Source organism: Alnus glutinosa, chromosome 7, assembly GCF_958979055.1.
Source record: "Alnus glutinosa chromosome 7, dhAlnGlut1.1, whole genome shotgun sequence".
Lineage (NCBI taxonomy): Eukaryota > Viridiplantae > Streptophyta > Magnoliopsida > Fagales > Betulaceae > Alnus > Alnus glutinosa.
Window position 1 is genome coordinate 22718980 of NC_084892.1, and position 26119 is coordinate 22745098.

General features: G+C 35.7%; 2 protein-coding genes across 4 annotated transcripts; both read right to left on the reverse strand.

The window, feature by feature from the left end:
• Window positions 1–3911: 3911 nt before the first annotated feature.
• Window positions 3912–7579, reverse strand: LOC133873661 (putative disease resistance protein RGA3). Of its 2 annotated transcripts, XR_009901142.1 has the most exons (3): window positions 7444–7579; window positions 5381–7288; window positions 3912–5183 (listed from the first exon to the last, which is right to left on the reverse strand). XR_009901142.1 is itself a non-coding variant. In XM_062311400.1 (2 exons), the coding sequence occupies exons 1-2, from the start codon at window positions 5824–5826 to the stop codon at window positions 4013–4015; spliced, it is 1617 nt and encodes a 538-aa protein (XP_062167384.1). In that variant the 5' UTR covers window positions 5827–5995; the 3' UTR covers window positions 3912–4012. The 2 variants fall into 2 exon arrangements, 1 of the variants encoding a protein (XP_062167384.1); XM_062311400.1 differs by lacking the exon at window positions 7444–7579 and having other exon boundaries at window positions 5381–5995.
• A 45-nt stretch (window positions 7580–7624) lies between these two features.
• LOC133873660 (pentatricopeptide repeat-containing protein At3g09650, chloroplastic) lies at window positions 7625–11423 on the reverse strand. Of its 2 annotated transcripts, none has more exons than XM_062311399.1 (2): window positions 8982–11423; window positions 7625–7752 (listed from the first exon to the last, which is right to left on the reverse strand). In XM_062311399.1, the coding sequence occupies exon 1, from the start codon at window positions 11261–11263 to the stop codon at window positions 8999–9001; it is 2265 nt and encodes a 754-aa protein (XP_062167383.1). In that variant the 5' UTR covers window positions 11264–11423; the 3' UTR covers window positions 7625–7752; window positions 8982–8998. The 2 variants fall into 2 exon arrangements, with proteins under 2 accessions (XP_062167383.1, XP_062167382.1); XM_062311398.1 differs by lacking the exon at window positions 7625–7752 and adding an exon at window positions 8434–8672.
• Between the last annotated feature and the right edge of the window lie 14696 nt (window positions 11424–26119).

The window sequence follows — 26119 nt, forward strand, 5'->3', positions numbered from 1 at the left end:
TAGCTGTTGGTACAGTTTCCGAATGGTGACAGTTTCCGAATGGTGCTGAGTCAGCAAGCGAAGTCTTTTATCGACCAAGTATCTGAAGATGTCGCCAATCCTTACAAGAGAGAATCTGCAAAACAATAAAGGCTTACCGGGGTTGGCCGGCGGTGCCTCCTCCGATGATAAAGTCAGTGAGGATTTGTGAGAGAGAAGAATAAATGCCACTGGAAAAGTTAGGTGTTACCAAATTTATAACTTCTATTTATACTGCCCTTTTTCGTAAGCTTGCATGTGTGAACCTTCCAAATCTCCTGCCTAATGATCTTCCGGTGTGAATGAACAGTAGCGGGATGTGACATAATCGACAACCATTTATGATATTCTGATCCTTTGGCATGATGAGTCGACCTGTGGAGTGGCGCGTGCCTCTTCTATTCACCTTGCATTTTGACTTGATTTGACTGTCAAATCTCACGTTTGATAAATACTCAAAGATCCTAGTAAATGCGGGGATCTTCGTCTTCGGGTGATCCATGGCTAGGAACTGGGTGAGGTTGGCGCAACTGTAAGATTCCGAACGTCAAGCACTTCGGATGCTTGGCTTCTTTCTTCTGAAGAGATGCATCATTGTTCGAGTAGGAAACTTTTCATTTTATGTAGGTCATGAGTAATGGGCGGTCCCAGCTTATTGGGCCTGACTGGGATGGGCCACTCCGGAGGCCCATCTACAAACGGGGCTGGATAATTACCCAACAATAGCTATGGAGACAAGTCAAATTGGTCTTCATGCACCTAAAAGGAACTCATAAACATTGTTTAATGATAATAAATAACTTAATAATACTTTAATAAAACCAAGAAGTCATTACGAAATATTAAGAAATTGGTTTCCTAACATCCACGTTCTTTAAAATAACCTTGTCCGCAAGGTTGATTGATTACTAATGAAACCTGTCTCGCATTCCATCCTCAATTCCGTCGCGGCCACCTTGTCCTTATTAAGGGTAAAGTCTTATGAATGGTACACAATCGAAATGGAAATATTAAGTTTTGAAAATTACGTTTGCAGGGCCATGTTCAAAAGAGAATGGTAAATAATTGTTTGTCTTTATTTTATGTGATTCTGTACTTCTAGATTTCATTTTTTGTCCTTATTTTCAGTTTAATTTTTTTATATTTCTTTTCACTTATGTTCTAAAAGTAATTTCTTCCACTTTATATATGCAAAGGATGGATGAAATAAAAATTTCTACTTGGCAAACTTTTTCTTATACTTATGAATTTCATTGAAATCCAGAAGTATACAGAAAAGACACTTCTTTTCTATTATATTACTAATTTTCATTTCCCTTTTTTTTATCTTTATTTTATGTGATTCTGTTCTTCAATTTTTGTTTATTGTCATTATTTTTTGTTCTAATTTATGTATTATAATAATAATAATTATTTCCTATCTTTTAGGTTATATATGCGAAAGATGGATGGTCGAAGGAAAACAAATATATTTGACAAGACTTCTTCCTATACCTATAAATTTTATTGGAACCGGAAATAGTGTACGGAAAAGACATTTAATTTCTATTATATTAGAGTACTAATTTTGATTGGGTTTTCAAAATTGTGTTTGCATGGTCGCGTTCAAAGAGAATAGTAAATAATGAACTTGAAAATGGTAAATAATTTGTTTATTTGTCTTTATTTTATGTGATTTTGTGCTTTGGATTCCATTTTTTGTCCTTGTTATCATTAAACACGTAAATCACAATTTAACATACAAAAAATATACATGGATTTATGTGCGAGACCTCCAAAATCTCGAGATTATGTTGTGTTTGGTAAAGATTGTTGAAATATATATTTTTAGTAGTAGTAAGAAATGATTGATGTGATATAAACTACAAAGAATAACCATTCTTATTTTTGGTCGCATCAAACATCGTAAAATATGAAAAATATTTTCTAAAAAATATTTTGCAGCAAAACAAATGAAGCCTCTTATATTCGAAGTAACCCTGTTCATTTTCCTTAGGACACGTTTGGTATATAGAATGATTATTTTTTTTAAGAATGTGAATTAGTATTACTGGGAATATAAGAGGTTGGAATAGAATGACAATTCATATTCTTTTATTATATATTAAAAAAAAACTGAAAATTCAATGGAAAAAGTTGCATTGTTGTTGTTCTATGAGAACTTAGAACTGTGGTGAATTTGTATTTAGCTATGGAAAAAGTTTAGAATTTTTCCACTGCTCTGACTTCTGCAAAGTATATTATGACTTTTTCTTGAAGTGCTCTTGTGAGTTGTGATTACATTACGCATAATTACTCGGGGTATTACAGTTAAGCATTAATAAATGATCAGATTTATCATTTTCTATTACCTTAACTCTTTTGAGATAAATAATAGTTTACCACAAAACAATTTCAGATTTGAAGTGTTGTGTCACTTCAGTGGGGATAATTACATAAGAGTGGTCCTTTATAGTAGGAAAGTGCCATTTGCCCCCCAAGAGTTATTTCTAGAACTGCACGAATTAACAATTTCGTAATTTAGGAATTGTTTGTGAACCCAAGGTCGGTAAGGGAAGTTGTCAGTAAGCAGGCTTCAAGTATTATATGTGAAGATGGTGGCCAATTTTGAAATGGCCCTATTCAGGACAACAGATTTACGTAAGGCCACGACAAGAACCAAAATTCAATATTTAAGGGACATCCTAAGACAAATAGGGTCGGCAAAATATCAGATCTGTCACTTACCGCCTCCCAAAATAATCGAAATTCGGCATAAAATATTTATACCGAAGTCGGGTTGGTTTGGTAATCGGTATCCTTTTTCGAGGTAAAAAAATGGTACGATATATAGGAGGCTAAAAAATAAAATAAAAATCGCCGGTTAACTGACTTAACTAACCGACTATATACCGACTTATCGAATTAACCATTTTAACCGAAAATTTGAAAGTGTATTGGAAAAAAATCAATGAATTAATCGATTTAACCTACTATTTTAGATTGAAATTCGAAAATACCCATACCGACACCGATTTAACCGATACCCACCCATAAAGACAAATAATCATGCCACATAAGGAGCTAAAATTCCATTTGAGTGGGACATCCAAAATGCACAGAAAGTATATCAAAACCTTACTCTTGTTGTAAACTTTCAGAACAGCAAAAGAAAGAAAAAAGATTCAAGAAAACCACCAACAAATACTTTCATACGGCCCCATCTTCTGTTTGCTTCATACTTTCATAACCTGCATAATTTTCTTCTATGTTTACAGGAATCACTCTGGGCTGAACAAACAAAACATGTACAACCCATCACTTTATGCACACTAATGATGCTGGTTCAGAAACGGGTGAGAAAAGAGGAAGAATAAGGGGAAAAGGATGACATTATGCTGAAGTCAGGGCACCAGAACATATCCAAACATCAGGATCAGCATCATTATTATCGTCATCTTTTCTTGGTAAGTAAGTTAATTATTATTATTATTATTATCAGCATATTCTCTTTGTGGCTTTTGTGAATCAGTTTAAACAGGCTGCCTGCGCGCTCTAGCCTTTCTTGCAGAGCATTGGTGTACTGTGTTTGTATCACAAAACTGATACTATCATATGCAACCTCAAAACTTTAGCTGCTTGTGTGTTTCCTTTTTTTCAGTATTTTTTGTTAAGTAGCTGCTTGTATGTTTTTATGATTCATTGGGACTTTTTATTGTGTTTTAAGCCTATTTGTTACTGTTAGTTCACAAAACTGGGGCGGTAATATCACTGGATGGGAATGTAATTTCTCCCTGTTGCTTCTCATAGCTATTAGAACAAGGACTTGAAAATTTATTCAGTTTCAGGGTAGAAAATATTATATGCAAAATTAAAGTTTGAAGGTATATTATGAAGTGTAGCACTAAAGAAAATGTCCAGAAATCAAAACATTAATGACATAGCAGAAACGGTGAGTACATGTTGCATAACAAAGAAAGTTCTTGTTTAACCTGAATAGTTGCCTGCTCTTAAGTTATTTCCTGAATTCTGGTGACCCAATGTAGATATGCGAGATGTTAGCCATCTTCTGCCCGTCCATTCTTCTCTTATGCTTCCACCACTCCTCCAGATTAGGGCACTCTTGAATGGACAGGTGCTGGAGTGTATTGCAAAATAGCAATCCTTCTGGAAGCGAAGTCAAATTATTGCAATCTGAAATTGACAATGATCTCAGTGAAGAAAAATTGTGAACCCATTCAGTAAAATCTGTAAGGAGAGGACAGCCACGAATTTCCAAAGTTTGCAATGTATTAACATGAGGTAGCCCCTCTGGCAGACAAACCAGACTAGGACAATCCAAAATGCTCAAACTTCGAAGGGCTGACAGGTTGCGCAAATCATCTGGCAGAGAAGTTAATTCTGGGCAGTACATAATGGTCAAGTGCTCAAGTGCACTGAGGTATTGCAGTCCGGTTGATAAAGAAGACAGATTATCACAGTTCTCAATGGACAAAGTTCTTAGGGAGCTCAAACCTTGAATACCATCCTCTGGCAAAGAGGTAATCTTATGGCATTCATAGATTTCCAAAGACTCCAGTGATTTAAGGTTTTGCAATCCTTGTGGCAAAGATTCAAGCTCCTCACACCAACATATGGTCAGTGATTTTAGAGCAGTGAGATTCTCTATTTCCAAAGGCAGCAAAGAAAGATTAGGGCATGAGCTAATCTTCAAAGAGGTGAGAAGAATATTGTTTTTTAACAGGTCTCCTGATAAGAGTGACAATTGAGGGAAATTATCAATCACAAGAATGGAGAGTGAGGTTAGATTTTCCATGGATTTTATGAGCAATGGATGGCAACATTGCAACTCCAATTGTTGAAGAGATGGAAGGACTGGCGCTGAAGTCAGGTTTGGACATTTATTTACAGTCAGTTTTTCCAGGCAAGGAAGTACTTGTTTGCCATTACTGCCACACCATTCTTTCAACTTAGGAAAATCTCTGAGGGTTAGTTCTTTGAGAGAAGGGAATGGCGCCTGGATGTCTCTGCCATAGAAGTCTTGGCCAATGCACTCAATGCCTTCCATTGCTTGCAGGTATAGATTCTTAAGAAATGGAAGCTGCCCAAGGGTGGGTAAAGCTTTACATCTTTTGAAATTCGTCAGTACAACCCCAGTCAAACTTGGAAGTAGCCAATTCGGAAACCTGATGTAAGCACACAAGAAGAAGTGAGTTCTAATCCTACTACAATTACATCAGCAACTGAAACAAAGAAGTCCACTACAAAATGTAGTTGTTATACAGTTGACTCGTAATTATGAAACCTATTTATACAATGCAAGGAAGGTCTCTACGATTGAGAGAGCCAATACAAAAATCAATTCTGTGTTAAACTTCAATACCTGATGCCCGGATACCCTTTGATGAAAAGCTTTTTTAGATTTGGATGTGGTTCAAGGCATTCTAGAATATCTTCCACTTCTCTTGAACGAGCATCACTGTCATCTCCAAGTGACGATCCTGTTGAGTGTAGGCTTTCAGTGTCATTTTCCAATCCCATGTTCCCATTATCATCTCCCCAAAATAACCCCAAAACGTGAAGGTGCTTCTCTTTCAAATTAGCACTCTTTGCTTCTTCTGCATCTCTCACATTCTCCAAGCATTTAATGTTAAGTTCACCCCTTAGGTTTAGACAGCTGAGTTCTGCAATGCTTTCCCCATTTCCCTTGCCCACAATGTATATTGGCCATGTCTGAATGTGAACCAACTTTCCAATCCCGGTTGGCATATGGGTCAATCTTACACATCCAGATATATTAAGGTGTCTTAGGTTGATCAACTTTCCCATGCTATCAGGCAGCTTCAGAAGTTGGAAGCAACCTGAGAGGTTCAGCGTCTGCAAATTCAAGAGGTCACAGATTGTGTCAGGGAGTTCTTGAATTGAAGTATTGGAGAGGTCAAGGTATCTCAAATGGATCAAATTCCCTATCAATGTCTGCAATCTTTTGATTCCTCAACAACTTAGATCTAGCACCCTCAAGTACATGAAATCAGTGGGTGAAAAAGAAGGAACCTCCCCAGAGCCGACTCCAGGAGACAACAAAAGCAAGGTTCTGAGGCGTTTTGCTGTCAGCAAGGCTGGTGGGACTATAGATGGTTGAAAATTGGAAAGTATTGATGAGTGACGAGTTTTTGCAAGATTACTTGGAGTAGGGGCATGCTCTAGTTTTAAGAATTCATTCCCAGCAACAGATTGGGCAAGATCACGAATGAGATCATGCATTCTGTAAACTTTCATGCCGTCATCTATACTTTCGTTAACTTCCTGAAAGAAGGACAAGCACAATAGTTCATTAAAATAATCATTTCCAATGTCTTCTAACGGCCTACGCTCTTTATTTGCTATAATCAAGCCTTCTGCCATCCAAAGATGGATTAACTTCTCCTTCTTGAACTCATAACTTTTCGGAAACAGTGAACAGTATGCAAAGCATCGTTTGAGATGTGGTCGCAACAGACTATAACTCAATCTTAGGGTCGGCAAAATTCCACTTTGGCCGTCATCCATTTCGCAAAGTTCACTCTCTTTCACATACAACCAGTAATTCTCCTCTCTTCTGAAGCGCAATAAACTTCCCAGAGTCCGTGCTGCTAGTGGCACGCCTCCACATTTCTTAACAATTTGTTTTCCAATTGGCAACAAATTAGGATGACCTTCCTCTTCTCCCAGACCAAAAGCGTGCTGCTTAAACAAAGCCCAAGAATCATCCTCAGCCAAGCCCTTGAGATGATATGAGGAAGTTCCTACTATTGATGCAACTTTGTCACTTCGAGTGGTGACTATTATCTTGCTTCCTTTCACACCACCTTTTAGTAAAGTTCGAAATCTTTGCCATTTATATTGATCTTCATTCCATATATCATCCAAAACCAGTAGATACCTCTTCCCGCATAAAGATTCCCGCAGCTGACGATAAAGTATCTCCAAATTTGTAAATTCACATTTCCTCAGGGTTGCAGACTCTATAATGGCTGTAATAATCTTTTTAATATCAAAATCATTAGACACATACACCCATATTTTCATATCAAAGCAACCCATCGAATCAACATTACCGTAGACCAATTGAGCTAATGTTGTCTTGCCTAGGCCTCCTATTCCAACAATTGAAATGATTGGAACATCAGCTCCTATGTTTTCCCCATTGCTGGTGGTTTGCAGAAGCTCTATAATCTTTTCTTTATCTTCCCTTCTTCCATACACCTCAGATTCAATCACTAAAGAGATAGTCTCTCTATTGCTAATTGAGCTGTCAGAAAACGTATTATGAACCTTAGGTGTCAAATTTAAGCTTAAACCCTTCTCAATAATCTCATCTAAGGCCACAAGCATTTCTGGAAGTTGATGACGAGCGATATGAAAAAGATCTTGAGAAGGGTCAAAAGGCAAAAGCAAGCTGTGTACCTGATCTCGAATGCTACTTCTCCCCTCACACAGTATGATTTCTGATGCGAGCTCATCCAATAAATCCTCAGTATCATAAGCTGCGTCTTTGAGCTTCGACAGCCATTCCTTCACAACACCATCTGTCTCTTGTCGCCCTTCTGCATCTTCAAGTAAATCTCGAATTATCGGCAGTGACTGCTGTAGCTTTTCATAATTCTGCTTAAGGCCAAAGAGATTCTGAAGCTGTGTTATAACTGGGGAAGCTAGTCTATCAAATACTACCTGCAGAAGTGGAGATAAGGCCATTTCCGCCATTTCTGCAGTTTTCTGTAGAGAAAATCAGAGGTGTTGGAGAATGATGAATGCAGTGTTTCTAGTTAGTATACTAGAATACCACACCAGTGACAAATATAAGGAACGGCTAGCTTAGAAAGAAAATTTCTTGGTTGAAAAGATATATAAAAGTCTAAAAGTAAAAAACAAACACAATAGATTCCTTTTGCGTGATCATCCTGCATTTATGTGTATTTTCATTCATCTCCATCAATAATTGCGGTTTACTGTATATGTTCACATGTACTTTGACACAGTACCGTTTTAGAGATGGCAAGCAGGGTTTCAAAGAGTTTTTTTTTTTTATTATAATTATTATCAAAAAAATGGTTCAAAATATGGGAAGATTCATGGCCTGTAGATTTTACTTTGCAATAGAAACCCCTCCCGGCTTTGAAAGATAATGTTTTAGAGCATTCCCCTAACCTCCCTTGTCTAACAAATCAATTGAAGTGGAAAAATAGAAATATACATAAAATCAGGGAGCAGATGCAAAGACTCTATAACAGGAGAAGCCAATATAAGACAAGTAGACAACCTTAAAACCTATGGTACAATAGCTAGATACGTAGGAAGAGAATATGCCATATGTTACCCATAAAATTGTTCTCAACTGCTCCATTCTTTGGAATCTCAGACGACTTCATCAAGGTGTAGTCCCCATTCGTTGGGATGCAACTACTAATATGATTGCCTCGAAAGATGCGAAATTACGTTTGTTACTCCCTCTTCTTTGCAAAATAACTGATAAATCAATGCCATTTTTTGGCATTATATGGAAGATGGCTACTTTGGAAATGGCAACAAAAGGATACCTTCAGTCATTGATTTTTTTTTTTGGAAGTACTCTTCTAAGAGTTGATTGTCAGTGCCACGAGGTTCTTCGTAAACACAAATATTCCTCGTGTGGCGACCTGGGGATGAAAAAAGGGGATCACTACGAATGTGTTTTCAACACAGGTGCATGATTGTATATTGCCTTGTTTAAACTGTTTTTTAATTGTTTAATTCCTGGAAAGATTTGCAGATAAGCTCATGAGTTAGGTGACAAAGGAGACAATTCGTGCACTACATAGTCAAAAAAATCTTTTACATCTAAAATTCAGGCTTCATAATATTCAGATCCAAATTGAATAAGTACAGCAAAACTGATATTTGCTTCTTTTTCTTTTCTTTTTGTGTGGGATTTTCCAAACCCAGTAATACAATATACAGTAACATACCAAGGGGTTAAACGGAATCAGAATTCAGAAGCATCTTGATCTCCATCAATAGGTTCTAACCGCCACTCACTCCCATAATAAGAATTAGGCAAACCCAACCAAAATTTGAAAGCCTCAGCTGCTCTCTTCCTCTCAATCCTTCTGTCCTGCCTGGCCTTTGATGCATGCTTACTAGTAAACATCCTTGAATGCATTTCCACATAGATTCTTGTATACTTGGTCTTGTTTGGAGGTATCCCATACTCTTCCATACAAGCCACAATTTCTAAAGCTTTTCTAAAGAAAGCGGCTCTCACACAGATATCAGCCAAAGTATCCAAAAGCCCTTCATCTGGTTTCAATGGTGGAGGTGTAGATGAAGAATCAGAATTCTCTCCTTCCTTTTTCCTCCTACATCTCTCCTTTACTTCGTTCCAAAGCAGAAGTGCCTCTCCTGGTTTTCTAGCCAATGCAATTGCATTGGCTAGACTGCCATAAGTAGCCACATTGGGGTAAAACCCGCTCTCTTTCATTTTCTGAATAATTTTCTTTCCTTCTTCAAACAATCCCAGTCTACAATAGCCTTCAACCAACATATTCCAGGCAATTAAATCAGCCTTCACACGAGCGTCACTGAGCATCTCATCAAACACCTTGTTAGCCAGCTTTGGTTGACCAGTCAAGGCAAAAGCTTTCATCAAAGTGGTATAACTAATCTTCGTGGGAGCTATTCCTTTTGCTCGCATCTCATTGAAGAAGGAAAGAGCCCCTGCATTGTCATCAACCAGTATACACCCATCAATCAAGATATTATAGGACACCACATCAGGCTCAATTCCTGCATCATCAGCCATGTCCCTAAGTAGCTCCTTTGCCTTGTCTATCTTCAGTTGCTCGCAGTAACCCTTGAGGAGTATGTTGTAAGTAATCCGATTTGCAGGTACACCAATTCTTGTCATTTCAGCAAGCACTTGACGTGCCCGGTCCATCAACCCTGCCTTTACCATTGCAGAAACAACAGTTGTATATGTGACATGATCAGGATGACTAGCAGTATCGTCCTGGCGCCGCATTGCCTCTAGCATTCGGACTGTGTCAGTGACACGGCCAGACATCATATAACCTTTCATCAGAGTGGTATAAATTCTAGAGTTAGGAGCATATTCCTTTTGCAACAGTGGCGGCTCACAGTTACCAGACTCCATACTATTGGGAAGCAACTTCGTGAACACATCCCCATGCCCATCCCTATCTTCATCTCCATCCTCTTGACTCGAACTCTCCCTGAGAATCCTGCAAAGATCTCTCCTACCTTCCCTCATTGCTTGAACCATATTCTCCGCCGTTTCCAGATCACCAAAACCAACATAAGCCGCAACAAGTGAATGCAACGTTGTCATACACAAGGGAATTCTCTTCTCAAGAATCCTCTCCAATACAAATACCAGCAAATCTTTCCTGTCAGCTCTAGCACACAGCTTAATCATAACGTTGTAAGTTAGTACATCAGGGTCAGCACCAAACTCAGGCATTTCATCAAACAATTGCAGGAACATCTTAGTATCACCCAGATTAGCACAGGCATTGAGCACAGCGTTGTAAGCAGCAGTGTCGGGCCGCGAGTCGGCGACTATGGTGGGGTCTGCTAATCGGCGGACCCGCCGGGTAACCGAATTGAACAGCTTAAGCGCTTCGGCGGGGCCGTCATCACCCGAAGCAGCGAGGCGGCTAACGACGGCGCTCCACGCCTTGACGTGGGGGAGATAACCGGAGCGGAGCATGGACTTGACGATGGAGGTGGCGTAGAGCGTGTGGCCCGCCTTGGCGGCCGCCACGGCGAGTAGGCCGAGGGAATTGGCATCGAGGCGGTGGAGCTGGCGCTCGTGGCGGAGGCGGGTGATGATGGACTGGGCGCGCCTGAGGGCCACGGGGGTGTTTTGGTAGGACAACTGTGAGACCAAGCGGCTAAGGCAAGTGGGGCTCGGTAGGTGAGTACACTGGGTGTAGGCTATCCAGGCGTCCTCTGTTTTTCTTTGACGGAGGAGACCGAGGAGTGTTTGGTCTAGGGAGTTGACTGGTTCGGTGGTGGTGGTTAGAGAGAGGTCTGTTGGGCTGGTGTGGTTCGTTGCGGTGTGCACGCGAAATGAGCGCGAGGATTTGGATGCGGTGGTGATAGTGGAGGAAGAGCGCGGAGGAGAGGACCAGTGGAGGTACAGAGTTTGGGTTAGTGGGAATGAGTTGGAATTTGATGAAGAGGAGGATGAGGAGATTGGTGGAAGCGGTTGAGGTGGTTTGGCGTTCATGGCTGGTCCATTTGGGAGCAAAGAGGAGTGGTAATGGATAGGAGATGTCTCTGAACTCTTCGAGAAGAAGAAGATTAAAGATAACCGAGAGAGGGACAGAGAGAGTTGCAGGTAAGTGAGTGGTGGAAGAACACCGTACTACGTCGAGTATGTTCTGTCCTCTCGTTCTGGCTGCTACACTATTTTTACAGTTGGATCAGATTTATTTATTTTTTCTAATTTCCTGCTCATTACAGTTAAATTACTTCTAAATCTAGGATTTTGTTATGAATGCATTCATGCATTTGGTGGATGACCATTTAGTTTCATCTATTGGAATTCTACACATTCATGTCATCTTTTAGAATTCCATAACATTCATGTAATACATTGATGTAGCCTTTTAATTCATGTCATATCCTTTCCTATTCCTTAACCTCCCACTATGATTCTATGTCTATAAAAGGGAGTATTGGATACTTTGTAAAACACACAATTATAGAGAAGAATCATACATAGTTCCTGAAGAACTAGTTTCATATTTACAATCTCTTTATCTTGTCTTGTTATTTTCATTAATTTTACAACACGTTATCAGCACGAAGCTCTAGCCAGTTGTTGTGTTCTTTTGATCTTCAACATCAAAAGCTATCCGTGGGATATTCTTCAATCATTGTAAGCCTCTTTAAGATTTAGTAATCTTATTATCTATTTTGTTAATTAACATTCTAACATATGCTTAGAAATTTTTATTGTTTTAAGAATCATATTAAAACATATGAATCTTATGATCCATGTGCGATTAATATGAACTAAAATGTTATCATTTTATAATGCTATGAATATTGATGTTATGAATTTTGGAAATACTATTAAGAATGAAAATCAAACATCCCAGCAGGATCGTGATAAAGCAATGAATGAAAATCAAGCATCCCTGCAGGATCGCGCTAAAGCAATAATTTTTCTTCGCCATCATCTACATGATGAATTAAATAAAAATGAGTACCTTATAATAAAAGATTCATTGACCTTGTGGAATAATTTGAGGGAGAGATACAAGTACCAGAAGACAGTTATCCTCCCAAAAAAGCTCATTATTGTTGGATGCACCTGAAGTTGCACTCTTTAAAATCAGCTCACAGTTAAAACTGTGCACTTATGATGATATATACCATATTTCATGCCTCGAATGTGCTCCTGCAGCAGCAATATCGAGAGTGTAATTTTACAAGATATTCTGAACTAATATCTTGTCTTCTAGTGGCTGAGCAAAACAACGAGCTATTAATGAAAAATCACCAATCTCGTCCAACGAGTTCTACACCATTTCCTGAAGCAAATGGAACCTCATTTTGTGGTAATAAAGGAAACCATTATCGTGGACGTGGACGTGGACGTGGACGTACTCATAATTCTTACAAAAGAAATTTTCATTTCCACCAGAAGTGGAACCACACTGAGGCGAAAGAATATAAAAACAAAGGTTTACAGAATAAACCTACAAAGAACTATTAAGATCGATAAATGTTACAGGTGTAATATGAAAAGACATTTGTCGCGTACCTGTCGTACGCCTAAACATCTGATCGACCTATATCAAGCATCCATAAAAGAGAAAGAAAAATGGATTAAAATGAATTTTGTTAATCACAGTAATCTTGTAGTAATATATATATATATATATATATATATATATATATATATATATATATATATATATATATATATATATATATATATATATATATATATATATATATATATATATATATATATATGTTTTCATTATGTTGTCAAATTTAATTTTATTTTGTTATTTTATTTTGATTAATGAAATTTAATATTTATTTTATTATGTATGGAGGTATGGGCCATACTGATGGAATGATTAATTCCAAAATGATTGGTGAAGATTTGTGTCTAGTAGACAGTTGTACAACGCACACAATTCTTAGAGATAAGAAATATTTTCAATACTTAATATTAAACAAAGCTAGTGTCAATACAATATCAGGTTCATCAAACCTAATTGAAGGCTCTGGAAGAGCAAATATTATATTGCCAAAAGGAACAAAATTTTGTATTGATGATGCTTTGTATTCTTCTAAATCTAGAAGAAATTTAATCAGTTTTAAAGATATTCGTTTAAATGGTTATCATGTTGAAACCACTAATGAAGGCAGTGACGAATATCTTTATATTACTTCAATAATTTCGGGCCAGAAGCTCATATTGGAAAAACTGCCTGCTTTCTCTTCCGGGTTGTATTATACAACAATAAGAACAATTGAATCACATGTTGTGATGCACCAGAAGTGCTCTAATCCAAAAATGTTTATGCTTTGGCATGATCGTCTTGGACATCCGGGAACAATTATGATGCGTCGAATAATTGAGAACTCTCATGGGCATCCCTTAAAGAACCAGAAGATTCTTTTACAAAGTGATTATCCTTGTGCTGCATGTTCTCAAGGTAAACTTGTAATAAAACCATCCCCTTCTAAGGTAATTCTTGAATCTCCATCATTTTTACAAAGAATTCAAGGGGATATATGTGGGCCAATTCACCCTCCATGTGGGCCATTTAGATATTTTATGGTTTTAATAGATGCATCAACTAGATGGTCACATGTTTGTCTACTTTCTACTCGTAATGTTGCATTTGCTAAACTTCTTGCCCAAATAATTAGATTACGGGCACAATTTCCTGATCATCCAATTCAATCTATTCGGATGGATAATGCGGGTGAATTTACATCTCAAGCATTTTATGATTATTGCATGTCAATCGGTATTAATGTTGAGCATCCTGTTGCTCATACACACACTCAAAATGGTTTAGCTGAATCGTTTATTAAACGACTTCAGTTAATTGCTCGACCTTTGCTTATGAAATCAAAACTACCTATTTCTGCTTGGGGACATGCAATATTACATGCTGCATCATTAGTTCGGATCAGACCAACATCTTACCAAAAATATTCTCCTTTACAACTTGTATTTGGTCAACCACCAAATATTTTTCATTTTCGCATTTTTGGTTGTGCTGTATATGTTCCAATTGCTCCACCTCAGCGCACTAAGATGGGACCTCAACGTAGACTTGGGATTTATATTGGTTTTGATTCTCCATCTATTATTAGATATCTTGAACCTTTAACTGGTGATATTTTTAAAGCACGTTTTGAAGATTGTCATTTTGATGAAAATATATTTCCATCACTAGGGAAAGAAAAGTCGTTGCCAGAAGCACGACAAGAAATCACTTGGAATAATTCGACGTTATCTCATTTTGATCCTCGTACAAATCAGTGTGAACTAGAAGTTCAGAGGATCATTCATTTGCAGAGTATTGCAAATCAATTGCCGGATGCATTTACTGACAATAAGAAAATAATTAAGTCTCACATTCCAGCTGTTAATACTCCAGCAAAGATAGAAGTCCCTGTAGGACAATTAACTAATACAGCAGCAAATGAGTCTAAGGCACGCCTGAAGCGTGGAAGACCTATTGGTGCAAAGGATAAGATTCCCCGGAAGAGAAAAGCACAAGGAAATGAAATCGGCGCTCCTGAAGAGGCCTTACCCACAAAACAGGCAACGGAAATTGATCCATCCAAACTTTCTGTACAAAATTCTCCTGGAAAGAAATTCCCTGAAGAGGAACCTCTTGAAGAGGAATATCCTGAAGAGTTACCCCCTGAAGAGGAACAGGTACCTGAAAATAATGAGATCTCAATAAATTATATAAGTACAGGAGAAATATTTGATAGAAATAAAATTGTTGTCGACAATATATTTTCATTTAAAGTTGCATTTGACATTACCAGAAGTAATGATGATATTGAACCACAATCCGTCGAAGAATGTCGACGTAGAAATGATTGGCCAATGTGGAAGGAAGCAATTCAGGCAGAATTGAACTCACTAGCAAAACGTGAAGTATTTGGACCTGTAGTCCAAACACCAGAAGGTGTGTCGCCTGTTGGATACAAGTGGGTATTTGTACGAAAACGTAATGAGAAAAATGAAATTGTGAGATATAAAGCAAGACTTGTTGCACAAGGTTTCCTGCAGAAACCAGGTATTGATTATGAAGAAACATATTCCCCTGTAGTGGATGCAATTACATTTAGATTTTTGATTAGCTTGGTAGTTACAGAAAGTTTGGATATGCGTTTAATGGATGTGGTTACAGCATATTTATATAGATCACTTGATAATGATATATACATGAAAATCCCTGAAGGATACAAAATGCCTGAAGCATGTAATTCAAAATCCCGAAGTATTTATTCTATCAAGCTACAAAGATCTTTATACGGGTTAAAGCAATCCGGACGCATGTGGTACAATCGTCTTAGTGAATATCTATTGAAAGAAGGATTTGAGAATAATCCAATTTGTCCATGCGTTTTCATTAAGAAATCAGAATCTGGATTTGCTATCATTGCAGTTTATGTAGATGATTTAAATCTTGTCGGGACTCCAGAAGAGCTCACAAAAACTGCCATTTATCTAAAAAATGAGTTTGAGATGAAAGATCTTGGGAAGACAAAATTTTGTCTTGGCTTACAGATTGAACATTTTCAAAATGGAATTCTTGTTCATCAATCAACATACACAGAAAAAGTTCTGAAGCACTTTTACATGGAGAAAGCTCATCCTTTGAGCACTCCAATGGTTGTTCGTTCGCTTGATGTGAAAAAAGACCCTTTTCGCCCTCAAGAAGATGACGAAGAAATTCTTGGTCCTGAAGTACCATATCTTAGTGCAATTGGCGCACTCATGTATCTTGCAAATTGCACACGACCTGATATAGCATTTTCAGTTAATTTACTAGCAAGATACAGTTCTGCTCCAACTCGAAGGCATTGGAATGGGGTTAAACATGTTCTACGCTATCTTCGTGGAACAACTGACATGGGATTATTTTATCCAAAAGGTTCAAATTCACAGTTAGTTGGATATGCAGATGCGGGTTTTCTTTCTGATCCACATAAAGGTAGATCTCAAACAGGATATCTATTTACATGTGGAAGTACTGCTATTTCATGGAGATCTGTCAAGCAAACACTTGTTGCTACTTCTTCAAATCACTCAGAAATTATAGCAATTCATGAAGCAAGTCGGGAATGCATATGGCTAAGATCAGTAATTCAACACATTCGAGAAAAGTGTGGTTTATCCACAATCAAAGATAGCCCGACAATATTATATGAAGATAATACTGCTTGTATCACACAGATCAGAGGAGGATACATTAAAGGTGATAGAACAAAACATATTTCACCAAAATTCTTTTATACACATGAGCTCCAGAAGAGTGGTGATATTGATGTGAAGCAGATTCGATCAAGTGACAATTTAGCAGATTTATTTACCAAAACATTACCAACTGCAACATTTAAGAAGTTGGTGAATAACATTGGAATGCGCCGACTCAAGGATCTTTCATCATAAACAATTGAAGCTCTTCATCCTGATGAGGGGGAGTAAAATGATTATGCTGATTGTACTCTTTTTCCTTCGCTAAGGTTTTTCCCACTGGGTTTTCCTTTGCAAGGTTTTAATGAGGCAATCCTAAAGCATACGATGACACACAAGAATAGTGTACTCTTTTTCCTTCGCCACAGGTTTTTTCCCACTGGGTTTTCCTTGGCAAGGTTTTAACGAGGCATATTCTTAGTGTATGGTCATCCAAGGGGGAGTGTTATGAATGCATTCATGCATTTGGTGGATGACCATTTAGTTTCATCTATTGGAATTCTACACATTCATGTCATCTTTTAGAATTCCATAACATTCATGTAATACATTGATGTAGCCTTTTAATTCATGTCATATCCTTTCCTATTCCTTAACCTCCCACTATGATTCTATGTCTATAAAAGGGAGTATTGGATACTTTGTAAAACACACAATTATAGAGAAGAATCATACATAGTTCCTGAAGAACTAGTTTCATATTTACAATCTCTTTATCTTGTCTTGTTATTTTCATTAATTTTACAACAGATTTGGTTTTTTAAGTGAGCATTATTAAAAGAAGTGATAATTGTACCGTTGGTCCATGTGATATGTCATAATTATTTTTCACTTTCTATGGTTTAAAAAATTTATGGGAGGTCCCTGTACTTTGTAATAATTATAAATCGATCCCTAGCGTCAAATTTTATTAAATTTTTTAACAGATTCCATCAAATGCCACGTCAGCGCCACATGTCGCTAATAAGATGGCGACACGTGTCTATCTTAATAAAAAATATAAATTTATTAAAAAATAAATAAATATACTTATTTTTTTAAAAAAAAAATTAAAATTCATAAAAAAAAAAAAAAAAAAAAAAAAGCAGCAAGGGGTGGCGCGCAGCCACCCCCAATTGCTTGGGGGTGGCCTTCGAGCCACCCCTTTAAGAACCAAGGGTGGCCGCAGGCCACCCATTACACCCTTGGGGGTGGCGCACAGCCACCCCCAAGCAACTGGGGTGGCCCAGCCACCCCTTGCTTCCCGTTTTTCTTTTTCTTTTTTTTTTTTAAAAAAGAAATTAAGTATTTTTATTTGTTTTTTAATAAATTTATTTTTTTTTTATTAAAATGGACACGTGGCGCTGACGTGTAGAGCTAACAAATTCTGTCAAAATGGTGGACGGAAAATCGACTCAGGGAGTAAAACGTAATTATTACATAGCACAGAGACCTCCTATGAACTTTTTAAACCATTAGGAGTGAAAAATAATTATGACATACCACAGGGACCAACGGTGCAATTATCTCTTAAAAGAAGAGTAATGCCATTTTATAATTATTTATAAAATATATTTTATATTGCCTGACATTAAGAAAAGAAGAGTATTATTATTTTTTACACGTTTCAAATCAACTCAAATAATGTCATGTCAATTAATCTTTTTTTTTTTAAAATAAAATAAAATAAAGAAAAAATCATATAAAATAAGCCTAAAGAATAGCATTACTAGTAAAAGAGAAAATATAACAGTGGGTAGCCGATAAAGAGCTCAATACAAATAAACCTACAACATTTGAAAATGGAATTGAACCAAACAAATACTTTCTTGTCATAAAGTCCAAAAAAGGAGTTGCCAAAAACGACGATTTTTAAGGTAGTATAGTGGATGAGTTCTTCCCTCCGCAGAGGGAGAGAGGGAAAAGCCTCCCGGAAGAGCGGCAGCACTTGGCCATCACGAGGAGGAAAAAGAACCTCTTCCCTATTCCATCTTTCCCTTTATGCACTCATGTACATGCGGCGTAACATCATCTCAGTTGGATAGGGGTGAAATAAGAGTAGTATATAATATTACTCTTACAACAATTATGGTGAACCAAATATGTAAAGAAATGAGGAATATTGTCATAATACTCCAAAAAATATCAACAATATCATATTTATATGTATATTCTTCGAATTTGGTCTTTATGATCATTAGGATGATAATCATGAATTTTTCTTCTTAATCAAGGATCTACTGGCAGATTCACTAAATTTATACTGGCACAAACTTATTTAGAATTCAATTGAATAGAATTATTATTCTCCATAATCTTAGGTAATTACATATATTTCATTCAATTAAAATATGTAAAGAAGAAATATACTCATCAACAATTAATTTAAAAGAGCAATCTAAATATAAAAATTTATATAGGCAATTTTATTACTTAATAGTAAATTTGAAAATAAATCAAAGCAAAAATTTGATACATACCTGAAAATTAATAAGAAAGAAAAATTATTTGCAATAAAGTGATTTTTGTTATTGGAGATTGTGCAAAACTGCAAAGTTAAGAGCAAAAAACACTATCTAGGAAGGGACTGTGGGCTGCCTGGTGGGTGGGTGAGAAGGGAAATATATATAAATATATATTATGGTGTTTGATAAATTTAGTAATGATGATTGGTAAATTATTATTATTTTTTTTTTTAATGGTTAACACTCTACAACTTGTCTCGAATTGTTGTGCAAGTTTCCACCGCATAAGCCATCTTAACACCCCCCCCCCCCCCCCCCCCCCCCAAAAGCACAATAGCACATGTTTCCTTCCTTAAAACATTAGTTAAGGGTTTTTTTTTTAAAAAAAGTTATCCATGAAGCTAAAATTGCTTTGATCCTTTACACGTTTCTATCCATATAATTGATTTCCCTTCATAAAGCGCACGTTTTTCTTTTGAGTACATGACATTATAATTGCTTTTGACTCTTTAATAAATTTGTATAGAATTCTATCACATATAAATTTTTTTTTTTTTTTTTTCGTGTGTGTGTGAGCAATATACATGTTAAAAGGATTAGGGAAGCATGAATAAACTGTTTAATGCTATGGGTATGCCTCTTTGAATTTTATACAAATAATATTATATAACCACCTGACCCTCCGGGCCTCCATAAAGCACATTTTCTTTCTTTCTTATAACATATTAATTAATGGTTTTTTTTTTTTTTTTTGGGAGAATCATACGGATTGCTTTGATTCTTTACGAGTTTCCATCCATATAATTGCTTTTCCTTCATAAAGTGCAAGTTTGCCTTTTGAGTACATGACACTATAATTGCTTTTGACTCTTTTATAAATTTGTAGAGGCTTTCGTCACATATAATAATTAAAGTAGGGGCACTTTTTTAATTTTTTTTTTTTTAAGGGCAGGTAATCGGAGCTAAAAGACAAATTATACCTAGGTCACTTAAATTTTAACTCGCCCTCCTATGACTCAACCTATGATTCTATTTATGTATTAAAGATTTGCAAAGCAATTCCTTCTTTCTTTCTTTCTTTCTTTTTGTGTGTGTGTGTATATGCAATATACTTATTAAAAGGATTAAGAAAGTATGAATAAACTGTTTAATGTTATGGATATGCCTTTTTATTTTTTTAAAAAAATTATACAAAAATTATATAACATTAATCTGCCCCACCCACCATAAGCACACATTTCTTTCCCTATAACATATTAATTGTTAAGGTTTTTTTTTTTTTTTTTTTTTTTTTGAAGTGAATCGTGATGCTATGATTGCTTTGATTGTTTACGAGTTTCCATCCATATAATTGTTTTTCCTGCGTAAAGCGCATGCTTGCCTTTTAAGTATATGACACTATAATTGCTTTTAACTCTTTAATAAATTTGTCGAGGATTCTGTTACATATAATATTTAAAGTATGAGCATTTTTTTTTTTTTCTTTTTGTTGTTAGGGCGGGTAATCAGAGTTAAAAGACAAACTATACTTAGGCTACTTAAATTTTAACTTGCCCTCCTATGACTCCACCTATGATTCTATTTATATATTAAAGACAACATTTTGCAGCGCAATTTCATTTGTTTTTGTGTGTGTGTTTGTTTGTTTAATGCTATGGATATACCTTTTTGAATTTTATACAAATATTATAAAACCACCTGACCATCCCTTCATAAAGCACAGTTTCTTTCCGTATAACATATTAGTGAAGGGTTTTTTTTGTGTGAATGGTGATGCTATGAATATTGCTTTGAACATTTACGAGTTTCCAACCATATAATTGCTTTCCTTCTATAAAGCGCACGTTTGCCTTTTGAGTACATACATAACACTTTTTGATTTTTTAATAAGTTTGTCGAAGATTCCGTCACATATAAAGAAGTAGTACTAGCTAGTAGATGAGTTTTTAGCACTTTTGCCACCGACTTTGAAACCCTAATACTATATATAGATCGATCAATTCTGCAAAATAATCCACTTCAGGTTAAGCGTAGACTGGAGCTTGCATATATCATGGAGCCCAATGGATTATGGAAGTGATAGCTAGTTCTTGTCCATCATGAATTCATGAGCGGGAAGAAAAGATCAAATAATCTGATAAAGAATATTCCTTGGCATCGCTCAGTACGTATATGTCAATCGAAGTACGTACGCATAATATTCTAAGATTAGAGTTCATAATCAAAGTTCCCTAATCATGCCCTGTCTTAATTAACACTCTGTATTATATATATTATATTTGTTGCCAAAGAGAATATTAGAGATGATTGTTAATATACTTTCAGTCATTAATTAACATGCATGCTTGGTGATGACACAATTGTACGTATACGTGTACACAACTCTATGCTTGCTAGTTTTTTAAATTTTTTATTTTTTTTAATCCTTGTTATAATTAACTATATATATATATATAGACTCGACCAGTAGAATATTTCTAATTAATTGCTATCCAAATTGTATGGATATAAATTTTCATTATACTGCACAAAACAACCAATCTTTATAACGTACACTCGTCGAAGCGCCGGAGCTAGGTATGAATATCATGAAGAATGCATCAATTTTAGAGCTCGATCATGGAGTGGTTAGCCAATGCCGGAACATACAGTACCCGGAAAGATATGGTAATGTTTCTGTTGTCCCCGTTTTTTATTTTTATTTTTTTTCCTTTAAATAAGGCATATCATTGCATAAACATGACCTTGAAAAGATGAAAATTATTGAGTGATTTTTTTTTTCCATATATATATTATGATATCATGAAGAAAAGGATTCATGAAGAAAAGGATTCATAAGGCCAAGTACAATTGCCAAACATTCAATACAAGATAAATGGAGTAATGCTAGGGACAATTTGTTTGTCATATTTTTATCCTGTCAAAGTTAATGTGACTTTAAAATTACTATTGGATTTGGAATAAATTCTTTTTATATTTTGATCCCACGATAATTTTAAAAGCAATATCAACTTTAATTAGGAGGAAAAAATTGGACAAAAAAATAGTCGTTAGTATTCTCGATATACATAACCATAGTTGAGGGCTGATTTTTCACTATTAGCCCGTATAGTACAAGCCTATCAAGTCAAGAAGGCGAAGTTGAATGGTGCCACAGGCCCACAATATTGGCCCAAAACGTCAACAAGTAAAAGCTAAAATGATTATGTCAACAAGTTGGCCAAAGGAGAGCCAACACATTCTACTACTGAAGGCTCACGACCCAACTGATGTGCTACTACTGAAGGCCCACAGCCCAACCGATGCTCTATTTGAAAGGTCAACGACCCAACCTATCTGTCGATCACCCATGCATGCATCCCATACTTTATTCAGAGGCTCAACCACTCAGCTTATTCGAGTCTCGGTCGATCATCCATCTCATATTTTACTTGGAGGGTCGACAATCAGCTTCTTCGAACCCCGATCGATCACCCATCTTACACTGTATTGGAATCTTTTATAGTTCAAATGATCCGAAAAGTATTCAATTTTTAAAAAAGTAAAGACGTAATTATCTAATAAAATATGAAAGGATAATTATACCTTTACTTTTATAATAATTAAATATTCTCCCGTTAATTTGAACCGAAAATATCCTTTTCCTCTTAAGCTTTACCCGAGACTAATCCCCTATCTCAGGCATTTTAGCCATTAATGCTCCCTATAAAGTCTAAATCACGACCTTTTCAATATTGCAGGTTTGATGAAATAAGACTTAAATAAGAGTAGCCACAAAGTCTTGTCATTTTGAGCGAAAGTCCCATTTCCCACCGACCCATCATGTTGCACATGGTCCAAAAAATGTGATGATGGCACATAACTCGTTTTCTTCTGCTGGAAGGGTGGCCCACTCTCCTATATGAGGAAGACCTACCTAAGCCTTGTGGGAAGGAGTTATTTTGGAGTTAGCTTAAGATAAGAGCAAGCTTGAGCAAGAAGCTTTGATCATAGTTTAACACAACCGCATACAGCGAGTATAACCTCTAGTTCAACTAAGAAAACAAAACTGATTATCTTTTTGAACAGAGCAACTAAAATGACTTATTAGCGTCGACGATCGGTAATTGTTAAAAGTCATTAGTGACAACTTTTAGACTTTTAACGACGACATAAAAGTCGTCGCTAAAAACCAAATTTCTTCTAATGGCCCACAACCATGCGTTAACCGTTTGTCGATATTGGTTCTTTAGCATTAACGACATAAGATCAATTAAGTACAAGCAAGATCGTTGTCCGATAACCGTTTACTGTTAATGAAATCATATTTGACATAATCTATTTTCATTAAATCATATTTATTAATTAGTACACCTGCAATTTCTTAATATATGGTTTGATTTATGACAAAGTAACATGGTTAATTTATTCTTCATTTTTTCCTATATACAATCAAGTGGACTAAGACTTATGAAATATAATATATGGTTGTTAATCGTTTGCGTTTAGCGGAATCGTTCAATCATTAGCAACATATAGAAGATCTATCCAATACATAAACCGTCGATCAATAACCATTTAGCGTTAATGAAATCAAATTTGACGTATCTTCTATTTGTAGCATATCATATTTGTTAGTAACTTGCATTATTATGGTTTGATTGATAACGAGGTGATACAGTTAACAGTTTCTTCTTTCTTTCTTTTTCTTTTATTTATTTATTTATTATTATTATATATAACATCTTGTGGATTAAGATGGATCTCTTATGAAATATAATACATGCATGGCTGTTAATCAAACCGATCGATGTGTTAGTCATAATTGGAAAGACAAGTTAATTAGCTAGTAGCGTATATACAAGCATTGAAAAATGTTAGTTACTGTATTTTTATTACAATTCCCTTACAAACTCACGTGATAATTTACACTTTATAAAAATGAGTACTGTCACATTGGAGTGCAAGATGGCGGTCCATATTTTTAGTGGCTCTCATGGTAAGTGGGATGTATACTGCGATGCACGTCAAATTGTAAACGTAGTAAGTGTCACGTGAATTGTCACGTCAATTTTGTATACATACATCTAGTAGCTCTTTAATTACTTGCATTTTGTGTTCTTATTAGTCATAATTGGAAAGATACATCTTAGTGTTATATTGTATCGAGTACAATTTTTTTTTTTCAAACTACTTAGGTGTTAAATGGTAGCTAAAACTTTCTAAAAACACTTGAAACTAGATTTTTTTATACAAAGAATTATGAGTTAGGGTCTCACTGATGCTCTGATGGAGTTGGATCAGGCTATGGTTTAGTCGAATTTGAGGTAGCGCCTGCGGTTTTCACCGTCTAAGGCCCTCTTGTGCGGCTCTCAGTGGACAAGTGCTACAATGGTCACGTCTAGGTAGAATAAATATAGGTAGTCTCCCTTGCTTGCCTATATACATTAAAAAAAGAAAGAGAGGAGAGTTTCTTAAAGACTTGAATCAAGTTTAATGTACAACGACATTTCTAATGTTACCATTTACATGAAATAGCCTATTCTACACTTCTATAAACACAAGTCTTTTGAATAATTTCAATAAACAATAGATCGAAAAATAATCTTATTTAGTAGACTGTTATATGATCGTCACTGGGATTACGTCTCAGTGAAATCAACTCTTAGATCAGCACTTGTACCAAAAAATAAAAAAAATAAAAAAAAAAATCAATGACTAAAATGTCATCCCAGTCGTATATATAGCAGTTTACTAAATAACACTATCCTTGATTGAATACATTGTTTAAAGTTAACATGCTGAGTAATATTATTTAGTAGATTGTTATATCACTGGAATTACATGAAAATGAAAATCATCCCTTTATATTTTCTTAGTGATTTCATAACTTTGTTTAATTTGCAGATAATTAAGTCACCAGTGCCCTAAGATGGGGACCTTAACAAACGTTAATACCCAGAATAGGCCTCAATTTTCTTTCTCTAAAGGGCTAGTCGGATGGAAAATCACGCGCAGAATTTACAGCAGTGGAAGATCATGTGACATGGTAATTTGATTCGCTTCTTGTTCGGATCTTGCTGACTTTTATTGGCTTGTATTGACTTTAAAGTAAAGCACGCATGTTCTTAAAAGTGAGCACTTCAAATAAATCAAATCTAGACATCTACAATTTTACAATACCCTCTTTTTTGTCTTTTTTTCTTTTTTCCCATGAAGGATCATAAAAATAGGAAAAAATTTGCTTATCACTTTTGATCATTTATCACTTTTGCAATCATACCCTTAAATTTTAAAAAATGTCAATATACTGTATCCATTTTTCAATTTCTCCCCGTTAGGATTTTCCCTTAAATTTTGTCAAAATTTCTAAAATATCCGTGGTTTTTTTTGTTTTAAAAAAATAAATTATAAAATTTTCACAGATTCAGGCATGGGTATTTTTGCAAATTCTATTAAATCCTGACAAATGCCTAATTCCTTACAATTTTTTTTTTATTAAAAAAGGAGGGGTATTTTAGGAATTTTGACACCCTTCCTCTATTAAGATTTAACGAAATATTTTAACGAATGGGTGAAATTGAAAAAAATTGAAAGATGAATATACTAAATTGACACTTTTTAAAGTTTAGGTATGACTGCAAAAGTGATGAAAGATCAGTGATGATAAATGAAGTTTTTTCAAAATATTAAAAAGTTAAATATCGGTAATTTACTTACTGAAATGTTTCATATGCAATATTATCATCATGAAAAATCACGCTGAACATTCTTGTTAGCCGTTGAGGTTGTCAATTTTCTGATTTATGAGGTTTATCCAAATAAACCACAAACAACAAACAAGATCAAATAAGGAGAGTATTTGGTGAGTTGGAGATGCAACTACATGTTATTAATTCCTTGATAATATTGAAGGCTTCTTCATAATACTAGTTATAATATTTTCAGGAACATAGAAGAAGAGTACTACTAAAGAGGAAGAGGACATCTCCAATTTCTGGTAATAGTCATAGTAAATCAAAGGAAAAGATGTGATTCTCATCATCTGACGTTTGTGAAGAATACATGACTATAACAGTGGAGGAACTTTTAGCTGCTGCATGTATGAATCTTTTAAATTTTTCAAAAAAGCAACATGAAGAGTTCTTATCTGACTGTATGGATTCAGAGTAGCACACGAAAT